The following is a 14,573-nucleotide window of genomic DNA, read 5'->3' as shown; positions in this document are numbered from 1 at the left end:
TTTGGCCATCTTGGCCTCCAAGGAGCACTCTGGCTGCACTTCTTCCAACACAGATCTGTTGGTTCTTTTGGCAGCCCATGGCACTTTTAATATTCTCCTCCAACACCATAACTGAAATGCATCAACTCTTCTACAGTCTTTCCCACTGACTAGTTACCCTCTTTCCTAGATGGAGCTGGTGAAAATGGGTATGCTGATTTTATTATTCCAACTATAATTGTTAGTAGTATTGATTGTGATTGTCAGAACTGTAATTGTAGAAGATATGTAACTAAAAGGAAGGAATAGTTATTTTTCATTTCAGGAATGGACAATCCCAGGGCATCAAGAAGGAAGAGCATAAGTGTAACATGGGATCCCTGTCTAAAGAAGCAGCGACAGCAGAGATGGTGGCAGAGGTCGTGACATGCAGGAGTTATGGACTCTAGGCTCATGGACTGAATGAGGCTACAGGCTAGAGATTGGCTTTTGGACATTTATGTGTGCATCAAATATTTCTGAGTTGTTCATTTGTGATATATAAGAAGAAAATGGGGCTGGTATGTTTACAGTTTAAGTGTTTTAGTTATATTATGTCAGGCGCAAGTGGATGCAACCTAATATAGGCATAGTTGGCTGTACTCTTAGGGACATCCAAAAATGATACATTTTATGAGAATTTAAGAAGAATAAGTGAAGATGAGACCAATAAGTGGAAACAGAAAAGAGGATGATTTGTGAGAAATAACTCTTGTGGGCGTGGTCCATCTTCAGGGATATAAAGACTCATGAGATTGCTGGACCAGACAGACATAGATTGTTGATTTACATCCAGGGATATGTAAGCAGGATGAATTGGGGGAAGGGAGGAAATAAATCTGTTCTAGGATTAGGAACTTTATAAATAGTCATTAAAACCATGGGCAAGCCATTTTGGCTTTTCTGGAAGGAAGGAAAACAGGAGGTGCCTAAAATTGTGAATAGGGACTTTGAACTGGAGGAGAGGCTTTTTTTGGGACAGGGGAATAAAGCTATTTGTGGGCCGGCCATGCAGTGCATCTGCCCATGTCTACTGGTTTGGGTGCCTGATTTTGCAAAATCTATGAAAGAAAACCTCACTCTCGCTAAAATGAGTACAGATTGGATTACTTGAGTGCTTGTCAGTATGGACAATGTTTCTCACATGCTGGACTGCAAAGTTGGTTTGAACTTCAAGGTTGGCTGTTCAAGCTCACCAGACACTCTCATAAACCCTATACAGGGTTGCTATGAGTCAGAACCAACTCGACATCACTTAATAACAACAACTGTATCTGTACAATTTTGTCCCAAGTACCCACTTCCATTCCAGGGATCTGCTTTCCAAAAGCCAAACTCTGAATTAAGTGCTTTCCATGGATTACTTAATCACCATGCTTTTATGAAACTGGTGCTTATATTACAGATAGGGAAACTGAGACAAGGATTGGCTATTTGCTAAAGTCACATAGCTAGTCTGGGAAAGAGCAGCCTAAATCTAGATCCCCTGCTATTGATCACCATTCCAAGCTTTGTGATGTCAGTAAAATCATACAAAAGAAAGAAGAGGTCCTGGCTTTGTTGGGAGAAGGCTTCCAGAATAATGATAAGCAATTCCTCTCCATCTCTATCTTAACAAATCACAAGTTTTACAGTTATGACAGGAAGATAGATTTTGCGACAGTATCTATTTCAAGATAAAAATCTGCTCTCAGGGCAAGATACAGATTGAGTTTCTAACCATTAAAATCCTAGATGATCAGTGTTGTTAGGGTTTAAAGGCCATGAGTCCACCACCCTCTTTCATGTGATAAACCTTCAACAAGGAAGCAAGGGCAGAACAGTCACTCTAGACACTAACGTGGTGTCAGAAGGGACATGAAGCTGAGGGGTCTGGAGAGTAAGGATAGGCAGACATCTCATTTAAGATTCCTTCAAAGAAGTGAAGGACAGTAAATTAAGTAGAAACTAAATATGAAAAAAGGATGTGAAGACACTTACCTAGCACCCTAAGGTGAGAACGACTGTTACTTTCCTGAGAAACTGAATAGAAACAGATTTCTCCTCTGCAATAATGAAATACCATCTTTTTCTTTTTGCCTTGGCCATTAGGGATCTCAAAGTCAGGTTTTATAACTGTGATAATGCTTATGCAGAGTCTGGTGTGGCACTGTGGGTTAATGTACTGGAGTGCTTTAGCTGCAAGGTCGGCAGTTCAAGCTTACCAGCCTCTCCTCAGAAACTCTATACAAGGTCGCTACGAGTTGGAACCAACTCAATGGCACTTAACAACAATGCTTATGCATGTTGATTTCCTCCATTTTCTTCTTGGTCTTAATTTTCTAATTGCTAGTGAAATACCATGTTTCCCTTCCCACCTTGGATATCTCTCTTGCTTATCATCAAATTCTAAAATCAATTATATCACCTATTGATAGAATACCCAGATCTGTATTACCCATCAAACTTCGCTGCCATAGAGTTGACTCTAACTCATAGTGACCCCATAGGACAGAGTAGAACTGCTCTATGGGATTTCTAATGCTGTAAATCTTTACAGAAGCTGCCGATGAGTCTAAACCACCAACCTTTTGGCTATCAGTCCAATGAATAACCCACTATACCACCAGTGCTCCTATGAAAGCAGACTAACTCATCTTTCTCCCACTGAGTGGCTGGCGGGTTCAAACCACTAATCTTTTAGTAAGCAGCCCAACATTTAACCCACTGTACCACTAGAGCTCCATATTATTGTTGCTATTATTAAGTGCCATCGAGTCAGTCAGTGCTAATCATAGTAACTTTGTGTAGGATTTCTGATGAGCAGCTACTGGGAATGAACCACCAACCTTGTGGCTAGCAGTCCAGTACTTATCCTACAGTGCATACCAGGACTCTAGAGCTCCACAGTATTTTCTCCTATTTTTTTCTCTTTTTGTTGTTGTTGTAATTTTTAATTTTTCTTTTGAAATAATTTCACACTTGAAATGGCAAACTATTCAAAGAACTCCTAAATATTCTCCATCTGGATTCATGCAGTGTTGCAGTTTATCATTTTATTATACTGCCATTGCCATTCTCTTTCTAAATCTACAGATTATATTTTTTCTAAGTCATTTGAAAGTAAATTGAAGATATCATCTTCCTTCACTGCCAAGAACTGAACAGTACATTTCCTAAGAGCAAGGAGATTGTCTTACATAACCAAAGTACAATGATCAACATCAGCACAGTTAAGATCAAAGCAATACCATTATCTCACAGAGTTCGTTTCCGAATTTCACCAAAGGTCTCAAGAATTCATTTTCTTCTTGATCCTGATTTTATGTGAGGAATAGGGAGCCTTTGTTGTTGTTAAGTGCTGACTCATAGTGACTCAGAGATTGCGAGGAGCAACTGGTGGGTTTGAACTGCAGACCTTGTGGTTCTCAGTCCAGTGCTGACTCTATAGTGCCACACCAGGGAAGCTTTGGTGGTGGTGGTGGTGGTGGTGGTGGTGGTGTGCCGTGGAGTCGATTCCAACTCATAGCGACCCTGTACAGGGTTTCCAAGGTTGTAAATCTTTACAGGAGCAGAAAACCTCATCTTTCTCCTGCAGAACAGTTGGTAGTTGAGAATTGCTGACCCTAAGGTTAGTAGCCCGATTCGTAACTGCTACGCTACCAGAGCTCCTTAGGGAAGCTTTGTTGTTGTTGTTGTTAAGTGCCATCGAGTCGGAAGCTTTAGATGTAGGAAAATAGATGGGCCAAATTAAAAAGAAGGTCAGGTACCTGAACATCCTTGAAGGTGGGATAAGTCCTGAGGAACCCCTGTCTGAGTCCTCAAATTTTACAGATGACAGTAGTGATGCTCCAGAAAGGGAAGCAGCCTGGCTGGAAGTCACAAAGTATATACCTTCCCACTCTGCCCCCAACTCTCGTAAATGTCTTCCCCTAGGGCTGGAGCTGAAAGCTTTGTGGCAGTCATGAAAAACCTCCGTTCCAGTGTTCCAATTTCAGTACTACTGCTTACATTTCCTACGGGAAATAACTACTCAGAAACTTCCTCTAGACTTCACTGTTTGCTCTGAACTAGTGAATACAAATTTTGCAATTCAGCCCACTTGTAGTTAGGCCTTTATGTCTCCAAATAGCAAAATGACCCCTAGATCTGCCGTATTAAAGTGCTGCCCTATGACATAGCCCTGTCAGAGTTGCAAAGTGACCCATTTTATCCTCTTAGACTTTACCCACCTGGAAGGTAAGATTTTTCCAATCATCCCATAAAAGGAATAGAGGATTTTAAAAAATGTTTTTCTTCTAACCCCAAAATGGGACCCTAAACACTTTCTAGAACAAATTCTGGCAACATCTCTTGTGTTTATTTTTCAAATGGCTTTTGTCATTTTCCCCAAACAGTGGAAGACATTATTGCCAGCAGCTATATTTTTGGCTCCAGTGGCCTGGATGTGCCTTTAAGTATGACTGTGCTTATTTACATATGGAAAATCATTCCAGAGGGTGATGATATTCTCTCTATTTTGTGTGGAGAATTTTTCTTTTTTGAAAACAGGTGGCTCATTTGGGATAGATGAGTAACAGTTTGTACTGCAATGCTGATTAACTAGGAAGGCGGGTGCCAGGACGCAATGAAAGCACATGGAATTCCTGGAACCACCACCTGCTGGTCCAGTGAGTTTAGGCAAGGCCTTTGCCATTCTGTGCCTCATGCTCCTCACCTGTCAAATGGGAACAACGCCCCCTAGTTGCCAGGAAATACAGTGGCCCTTTGAACAACATGGGTTTGAACTGCACGGGAGGTGAAATGTATCCGCTTAAACTGCACTTAAGCAGTTCCTCTTTCAAGAACTGCTCACGTGGATGATTAGCGTCACACAGCATTTTAAGTGGATACTCCCAGCACTTGAACTTGAAATCCCAGCACTTGAACTCCCAGCACTTGAACAAACCAAACTCATTGCCATCAAGTCCATTCCGTCTAGCAACAGCAAAATGAAAAAAACATCCAGGTTTAACTGAGCCCACGCAGTTCAACTGTATTTTCAAGATTATAGCCTCAGTAACATGCCTGACACACACCTGGACCTCATTCCCCAATCCAGATCCTTCTCCTTTGTTCTTTGCACTTAGCAACTCATTGGGGCTTCCTGGACCCACAGGTCTGTGACCAGGTGGGCATGAGGTCATGGAAAACATAATTGCTGACACTTGTGCGCAAGGTTGACACTGCAAGGTCACTTCAAGGTCACTTCAAGGTCACCAGCAGCTCCTCGGACACCCTATACAGGATCGCTGAGTCGGAACTGACTCAATGACACTTAACAATAATGCTTGTGCCAAGGGGTGTCATATATGCTTCTTTTGAATAATCTCTTTGTCTAATTCTGAAGCCTACTCCATGTTGTGGAGGTGGGGCAGGGCGAGAAGAGGGCAGTAACCTCCAGAAACACTATTCTTCCTGAAGCTAGAAGCTGAGCTAGAAGGCTCTCACACGCTTACAACAACCATAAACCCTCCTCACACTGTCCCTTCTATTTTTCTTTCAAACAGCACCCCTACCCAGTGTTCATGCGGACCCTTGCTCCCTCCCTCCAAGGTTGCCCATCAGTGTTTAATGAACCACGTTCACTTGGTGAAGCCTGAGTGTTTCAGGGAGGTATCAGCCAGGCCTCTCCCACTGTAAATCTCTCAGAGATGGCCTTTATCACTGATTGCAAGGCCTCAGACGTCCAAATCTCAGTTTCCTATTCCATTGAAAGGGAAAGATAATCTCTGAATGGTCAAACTGAACTTGTTCAAAAAAGTGTTAATAGCATCTAACAGGTAACAGTGGTTACTATGTGCTGGATATTCAAGTTGTCTAGTCTTTGCTTCGTTATTGAATTCAAAGAAACACTCCTACATTAAACCATAATTAAGAGCTATTCAAAGGAGCTCTGTTAGTGTCGTGGTTACAAATCAGGCTGCTAACCTCAAGGTCGGCAGTTCGAATCTATCAGCTTCTCCACAGGAGAACGATGAGGCTTTCTGCGCCCGTAAAGATTTGCATCCTCGGAAACCCTGTTGCAGGGTCACTGTAAATCAGAACCGACTCAACGGTACTTAACAACAACAACAACAAGAGCTATTCAAGCACTGTCAAGAAAGTGAAAAAATCACTTACAGAATAGGAGAAAATATTTGCAAATCATATGTGAAATAATGTTTGTATCCTGAACATATAAACATATTACAACTCAACAACTTCAATAGGACTAGGATAGACATTGCCTCAAAGAAGATATACAAATGACTAACACATGAAAAGATGCTCAATGTCATTGGTGAGCCTCCTCCCTTGAGACCTGAGACCACCCGGGAGTCTATACCCAGCCTTCTGACCACCCATCCATTCTCTCAGGCCCCACAAGTGTCAAGAGAGGCAGTGGGCCCCATTGCTGTTTCCAAACACCTCTCTGGAGCCATATTCAGTCCTCCAGAACCCCAACTCCAACTCCACAACTCCCATGGTAGTCATTCCAAGACAATGGTGGCAAGTGCAATGTTCTTTATTGTTTGTAAACAAGGACCCCTGCATTCTTATACTGAGGCAAGAGTTCTTGGATTTTGGATCAGGGTGGTGTTATTCGTTGGACTATCCTCAATGGGGGGAGGTAATTCTGGGGTGCCATAAAAACAGCGTGGTTAGGTTTATTCTTTTCAAGGGCAGACAAATTCAGGGTCACAGACTTAAGATTGCTGCGCTGTCCCTTCTTGGGCTGTTTTGGGGCCAATGGTGGACAAAGTCGAGGCTCCACCAGCAGCCGAACCAGGTCTTTCCGAAAGATAGTCCAGCTGTTCTCTTGCAGGAAATTCTGGCATAGCTCTTCATCACTAAAGGGCAGACAGAGATGCTGAGGTTTCCACATCAGTTCCTCTTAGTCCTCCACCCATCTGACCTGGCCTCTCGTCACTCTTTAACCCCTAAAGACACTATGCTCTGTACCATCTCTGTGCCTTTTCCCAGACTCCCCTCTCTGCCTGATGTGCACTGTCACATGTGGTGGCTACAAGTCACATGCAGCTACTGACCATCTGAAATGTAGCCAGTTTCAGTTCACTGTGGTGAGTGTAAAACACACTCTGGTCTCAAAAACTTAGAACAAAAAAAGAATGTCAGCCAACTCATTAATAATTTATATTGATTATATATTGAGATGATAATATTTTGGACAGATTAAATGCAGTATTAAAATTAATTTCACCTGTTTCTTTTACTTCTTAGAATGTGGCTGCTGAAAATTTTAAATTCTATATGTGATCATTAACCATTATGGAATGCAAATTAAAACCACAATGAGTTATCACTTCATGTCCACTATGATTATAATTTTACAGTAGTGTTATTGAGGACGTAAAGAAATTGGAACTCACATGGATTGCTGATAGGAATGTAACATGGCATACAGCCCCTGTAGAAAACAGTCTGGCAGTTCTTTAAAAGGTTTAACCACGGAATTAACATATTACCCATCAATCTCACTCTTACATATATACCCTAAAGTATTAAAAACATATGTCCACTATGGATGCAGTAGCTCAAAAGAGGGAACAAATCTTTACAGCAAGGATCATTCCCACCCCCTCCACACACAGAGTAGACAGGGATGGGCAACTTGGACATTGGCTACCCAAAGTGGGGGGCTTCAAAGGCAAGAAGTGACTGGCTTACAAGCTTTCAAGAGGGAACCTAGATCCAGAGGGCATAGAGGAAGGTAGAATCTCCACTGAGTAGTATCCAATCTGTCTGGGTGGGGCTGATGAAAGGAAATGTGGATAGGTCTCTTGTGATACAATAGTGAATAATTGTTATCAGGACTGATTGTGAGGGTTGGAAATGTAAAGGTAGACATTTTGTAGCAAGGAGGGGAGTGATGAACTTTGCAGTCTAGAAGCGGAAGTCCCTGGGACCATCAAGGGAGAAGAGTGGAGTGCTGGACCCTACCCAGAGAAGCAGTGATGCCAGAGATGGAGGCAGAGACAATGACATGGAGAGATGGAGCGACTGGGGACACTAGACCCAGAGAAGGAGAGGCGCTGATGACTGGGGGCAGGCTTGCAGGGTGTACCCTGTAGTTGGTTGATGATGCATGGAGGGGATTGTAACCATGGCAATTAAATGATAAACGATAGGATGAATATAAAACTAATGTTCTCCCATGTAAACTATCACATAATTCACAATAAAACATTTAAAATATATATGTCCACACATATGGATGCGAAAGCTGGACGGTGAATAGGGAAGATCGTAGAAGAATTGATGCCTTTGAGTTGTGGTGTTGGAGGAGAATACTGAAAGTGCCATGGACTGCCAAAAGAACCAATAGATCTGTTTTGGAAGAAGTGCAGCCAGAGTGCTCCTTGAAGGCCAGGATGGCTAGGCTTCGTCTCTCCTACTTTGGACATATTGTCCAGAGGAAACAATCGTTGGAGAAGGATGTCATGCTGGGTAGGGTGGAGGGTCACAGAAGAAGAGGAAGACCTCCAATGAGATGGATCAGCCAGGTGGCATCATTGATGGACTCAAGTGTGGCAGCAGTAGTGAGGTTGGCCCAGGATCAGACATTGTTTCATTCTGCTGTGCATGGGGTTGCTATGAGTCGGTTCCAACTCGATGGCACCTGACAACAACAACAACAAATGTCCACACAAAAACTTTTTAAAGAATGTTCATAGCAGCATTAATATGCCCCAAATGGAAACATTTCAGATATCCATCAACTGATGAATGGATAAGTAAAATGTGGTATATAGTACAATGGAATCTTATTTGGCAATAAAAAGAAATGAGTATTGATGTATGCTATAACCTGCATGAACCCTGAGTATGTTATGCTAAAAAGCCAGACCTAACTGATCACATATTGTATTTTTCCATTTATATGTCCAGAACAGGAAAAGCTATAAAGGCAGAAAGTAGATTGGTTGTTATCTAGGGCTGGACAGAAAAAGTGGTTGCCTAAAAGGTATAGGATTTCTTTGGGGGGTGATAAAAATGTTCTAAAATTGATCATGGTAATGGTTGCACAACTCTGTGAACATACTAAAAACCATTTGAATTGCATACTTTAAATACATTAATTGTAAAGCAGTTATTTAAAAATTACTTACATGGCTTATAATTATATTTCTGTTGGGCAAAACCACTCTAGAGCTTTACTCCCCCAAATGTGAATGAATAGTGGGCTTGGTATACCCAGGAGCTTGGTAACAATGGAAGAAACTCAGACTTACCCAGTCAGAATCTGCATTTTACCAAGAGTCCCAGGTGATACACATTATAAATCACCTGGATCCTGGTGAACTACAGAGATGTCAGGATTCCTCCCAGGCTTACTGAGTCCAAATTGAGGTGTGAGGTCCTTAAATGTAATCGTATTAATGTCCCAGTGGTTCATGCATTCTCTTCCTCAACTAAGAGTTACTGGCACCTGCCATGCACCTCAAGCTGGGAAGACAGTATGACCAACATAGACATGGTCACTTAGGGCACCTGCAGTCAGCCGGCACCTGTCTGGGTCCAGTGTTTGGGAATCCTGACCAGGCAAATCCCAACTATGCTTTATGAGCTAGCTTATATATTCAATTTCTGAGAATCTTATCTAGGATTTAGAGGGCCTTTTCCTCCTTAAGGCTATCTCAGATATTGTACACAGACTTCCATTATAATATCCATAGGACTTCCACTGGAGTCCTGATATGACATTATAGGGTTAACACTGGACTGCTAACTGCAAAGTCAGTGGTTCAAACCCACCAGCTGCTCCTCAGAAACCCTATACAGGATCTCTATGTGTTGAAACCAACTCAATGGCACTCAGCAGCAGCAACAACAGGGTTGTTGCCATACTCTGGTAAGCTTTTCTGTTGCAACGATGAGAGAAGCTATGTCATTGGTATTTCAAATACCTGCAGGGTCACCCATGGTAAACAAGTTTCCATGGAGTTTCCAGATTAAGACAGACTAGGAAGAAAGACCTGGTGATCACAACAGAACACGATCCAATTTGCTTGCTTTGGACACATCAAGAATTCATTGCTAGAGGAAGACATTATCTCTGGTGAAGTACAGGGCTAACAAAGGCATAAAAGAGCCTTGGAATGATGGACCGACATTCGACAGCCACACCAATGGGCTCAAACACGCTGCTGGGAAGTAAGCAAGGTGAGGATTTGTCATGGTACTCTAACTCTACTTCACTCCCTTCTCTAATAGCCTGTGAGGATAGGGTAGCTGGAGATCCAGTGGAATGGACTCAGCACACACCAGCTTATTTCCTTCTGAGACCGCAGTAAGGGAAGAGGTGTTTGACTCTCTTATCTAAGGAGGCAAGTTTAAGAAATCCCGAACAATTCAGAACATTCTTCTGGCTAGGCTGTATTGACCAGGACAAACGCAACTTTGATCCACAGAGAACAATTTAGGAAAACATTCAGAGGTCAGAATAGATCACAGAGTAGTCCTGTTAGTCTTGGTGGTGTGCTGAAGCCAATTCTTGCCAAGTTACAAGAGCTGACTGTATGCATATCTTCTCAGCTCTGTGTTCAATGGCATCAGGTTATTGTTGTTGTTAAGTACTGTCAATTCGGTTCTGAGTCATAGTGACCCTGGTCCCCTGACCAGGCCATGGTGGGAATATTTACACCACAGAAATCAGCAAGTGCTACAAATCAGAGTTACCTTCTACCTCCTGGAGAACATTTACCAGCATACCCCTGGATGGTTTCTAGTTAAAGAGTTCCATTAACTCCTAATTTCTTGCATAATAAATTATAATTTCTAACTTGATTTAGCAATGTGTGAAGCAATTTATACTTCACTCACCTAATCTGTAATCTGCACCACATTTTATAGAGATGGAAACGGGTTTAAAAAGGCTGAGGAGCTCACCACAACCTATGAAGGCCAAACATGTAAGTATAAATTCTTAAGAAATAGTTTATTTTTTTGGACCCAGAGTCCAGAAATAGTTAAGATGGGCAAGATGCCATGTCACTTTCTGAGGCTTATGGTCATATTGATTTCTACTCTGCTTTTTCACTAAAAAAAAGTAGCTCTTCTAGAGACCCAGCTTCATGCAGGGATTTCTGTCCAAGATTCTCATCTGTCCCTGCAGACTTTAAAGCATCAGTTCATGATGCCCGTTAAACCCTGCTCCCTGAGCAATAATACCATCAGATCACACATTGTGCTTTGGTTGTTAGGACCTTCATGGTTGGACCTTGGGAGTTCCCTTGGTTTCTTCTGAATTCGGCTGTTCATTACATTCTATATAGCATTCCCTGTGCTTTAAGATGTTGTGTGCCAGAGTCAGTTCCAACTCATAGTGTATGGTTTCAGAGGCTATAAATCTTTATGGGAGCAGAAAGCCTCATCTGTCTCCTGGGGAGTGACTCGTGGATTTGAAGAGCTGACCTAGTGGTTAGCAGCCCAGTGCATAACATACTATACCACCATGGCTCCTCACAACACCAGGGCTGTTTAGTACATCTTGTGTGGCATTCCGTGTGCTTTATAGGGGTTAACTTTTTAGGTGATCTAGCCCATGGCATTCACAGGACATTTGTCTGCCCCAACTGGGTTTTGGGGGATGTCACTTCTCCTTTTCTGGACCTCAGAGTCCACATCTAAAACAGGAAGGATTTGGGCTAGATGATGGATATTTTTTCTGCTTACATTAGCAGTCTAGAAAACCATGAGTTCAACAATTAATGAATATGACAGAATTCCATCTGTTAGCATTATATATGAGTGCAGCGAAGTGCTGACTGGGCAGCATAGATGCCAAGTGCTCAAACATCTGCCATCCTCGAGTCTATGTAAACCTTTTCCGAATTCCAATTCAACAAACATTAGCTGACACTCACCATGTGCCAGGCATTATGCAATAGTAAGACTCCTTCATTACTTCTCTGAATGTTGTTGTTAAGTGCCATAGAGTGGGTTCCGACTCATAGTAACCCTGTATACGTTTCCAAGGAATGGCTGGTGGTTAACAGTCCAGTGCTTATCCTACAGCGCCACACCATAGTCATTTTCTGTTTTGGTTGTACTCAGAAATCCAGGAGTCAGAGACTGTCATCTTTGAACTGGAAGGAACTCCCAGTTATTCTCCACTTTTCTGACAAAACTGTTCCTCTTTTGGCCATATACACATATCATTTGTTTTTTACTAATGATTTCCTTTAAATCTCTTTGTTTTCTTTTCCATAAGTAGTTACTTTAGCTTTGTCCTAACAATAAAATCTGTCAAATTATGGATTTACTAATCATGTTGCTTCCCTACAACAAGTATATAAAAAACAAATTGTGAATTGTATACCACCTAAAATCATCATCTAGTCCTTCTATGAAATATATCCAATACTTTGTGAAACACTGATTGAATCTGATTTCTTTGTTTTACATATTGGGATCTGAAGTCCAGAGAGGACAAATAACTTGTCCAACATCACACAGATCTCACAGCAGATTCTTTTATGTGCTTATTGGACATGGCACATGGTATGGCACTGTAGATCAACACTGGACTGTGAGCCACAAGGCAGGCAGGCAGTTCAAACCCACCAGCAGCTCCTCAGAAACCCTATTCAGGGTCACTATGAGTCGGAAGTAAGATGCTGGGTAAGATGGAGGGTCAGAGAAAAAGAGGAAGACCCCCAACGAGATGGATCAGCCGGGTGGCATCATTGATGGCGTCAAGTGTGGCAGCAGTGGTGAGGTTGGCCCAGGATTGGACATTGTTTCATTCACTGTGCATGGGGTGGCTATGAGTCGGTTCCGACTCGATGGCACCTGACAACAACAACAACATGAGTCGGAATAGACTTGACAGCACTTAACAACAACAATAGCCTGCAGATCTGCTTGCCTTCACACTTCCTATTTCTCTACCACTAGGAATCACTAGGTCAGCAGTTCGAAACTACCAGCAGTTCCATGGGAGAAAGATGAGGCATTCTGCTCCCGGAAAGATTTACAGACTCGGAAACCCTGTGCAGGGTCGCTATGAGTCGGAACTGACTCCACGGTACTTAAGCCTCTTACATCTGGTGACAGAACCATGTCTGATCACCATATCACCACAAGTAAAGAAAAAAGGGAGAATCAAAATTTGTATGATCCATGTATATATCCATGCAGACGAAATTACTAAAATGAAATAAACAATTTTCTGACTAGTTGAAGGACTGCAAATTATTTTGCTTTCTGTGTTTTTAACTGTTTTCTGTAATGAACTGTTTTGCAGAGAGTGAAGGTGATTATGATGAAGTATTTGTTGTGAGCAGGAATTGGTTCAGTAATTTCAAAGTAAGGGCAAATTTACAAAACATTAAAGGACAAATACAAATTGTCAGTAAGTCAAACGTTGGTAACCTGGGGACTTTATTGTATATAGTATATTAGTACAGCAACATATGGATATGTTACTGTTGTTAGACACTGTCAAGTTGGTTCTGACTCATAGAGACCCTATGCAACACAGAACGAAACACTGCCCAGTCCTGCACCATCCTTATAATTCTTACATTCTTAAAACCTTGAGCCCATTGTTGCTGCCACTGGGCCAATCCATCTTGTTGAGGATCTTCTTCTTTTCACTGATTCTCCACTTAACTAAGCATGATGGTCTTCTTCGGGGACTAGTCCCTCCTGACAATATGTCCAAAGTATGAGAAACAAAGTCTCACCATTTTCCTGTACTTCCTCCAACAGAGATTTGTTCATGCTTCTGGCAATCCATGGTACTTTTAATATTCTTTTCTAACATTTTAACTCAAATGCATCCATTCTTTTACGGTCTTCCTTATTCATTGTCTAACTTCCACATGCATATTGGTGGTGGTGGTGGTGGTGTGCTGTGGAGTTGGTTCCAACTCATAGTAATCCTGCATTGGGTTTCCAAAGCTGTCAATTTTTATGGGAGCAGGAAGCTTCATCTTTCTCCTGTGGAATACCTGGTAGTTTCAAACTGCTGGCCTTGAAGTTAGCATCCCAACTCATAACCACTATACTAGTATTGAAAATACCATGGCTTGGACCAGACACACTTTTTTTTTTTAATTTAAAATTTGGCTATTTTAAATTAAAATTTGGCTATTATTACTTTATCATTAATTATCATGCTATGGATACTAAAGTTGAATTTTGAAGCCATAGCTTAACAATTTATTTTTATTTTTTAATTTTTTAAAAATGTTTTATTGTGAATTATAAGATAGTTTACATGAGAGAACTTTAGTTTTACATTCATTCTATCACATATCATTTCATTGCCCTGGTTCCAATCCCCTCCATGCATCATCAACCACCCAAAGGATATATCCTTCAAACCTGCCCCCTATACTACCTCCCCCCATCCCCCACCGCCAGTCTTCAGCACACAGTCCCTCTCCCTCTCTGGATCCAAAGTCCCCAGCCACTTCATCCCTCCACGTCTTTGTCTCTGCCTCCATCTCAGGCATCACTGCTTCTCTGGGTAGGGTTCCGCTCTCGCTCTCGGCTCCTCTCCGTTGATGGTCCTAGAGACCTCC

The 14,573-nt window shown here is 41.9% G+C and overlaps 1 protein-coding gene across 1 annotated transcript in view; it reads right to left on the bottom strand.

The window, feature by feature from the left end:
- Positions 1-6,544: 6,544 nt before the first annotated feature.
- LOC102823186 (cyclic nucleotide-binding domain-containing protein 2-like) overlaps positions 6,545-14,573 on the bottom strand; it is a 114,027-nt gene continuing 105,998 nt past the window's right edge. The window contains 3 exon segments of the mRNA XM_006875731.1: positions 6,545-6,948; positions 10,302-10,359; positions 12,130-12,138. Coding sequence (XP_006875793.1) covers positions 6,545-6,948; positions 10,302-10,359; positions 12,130-12,138 — 471 coding nt within the window.

This window comes from Chrysochloris asiatica, unplaced genomic scaffold (genome assembly GCF_000296735.1).
Source record: "Chrysochloris asiatica unplaced genomic scaffold, ChrAsi1.0 scaffold00337, whole genome shotgun sequence".
Lineage (NCBI taxonomy): Eukaryota > Metazoa > Chordata > Mammalia > Afrosoricida > Chrysochloridae > Chrysochloris > Chrysochloris asiatica.
This window is presented reverse-complemented; position numbering and strand designations above follow the sequence as displayed.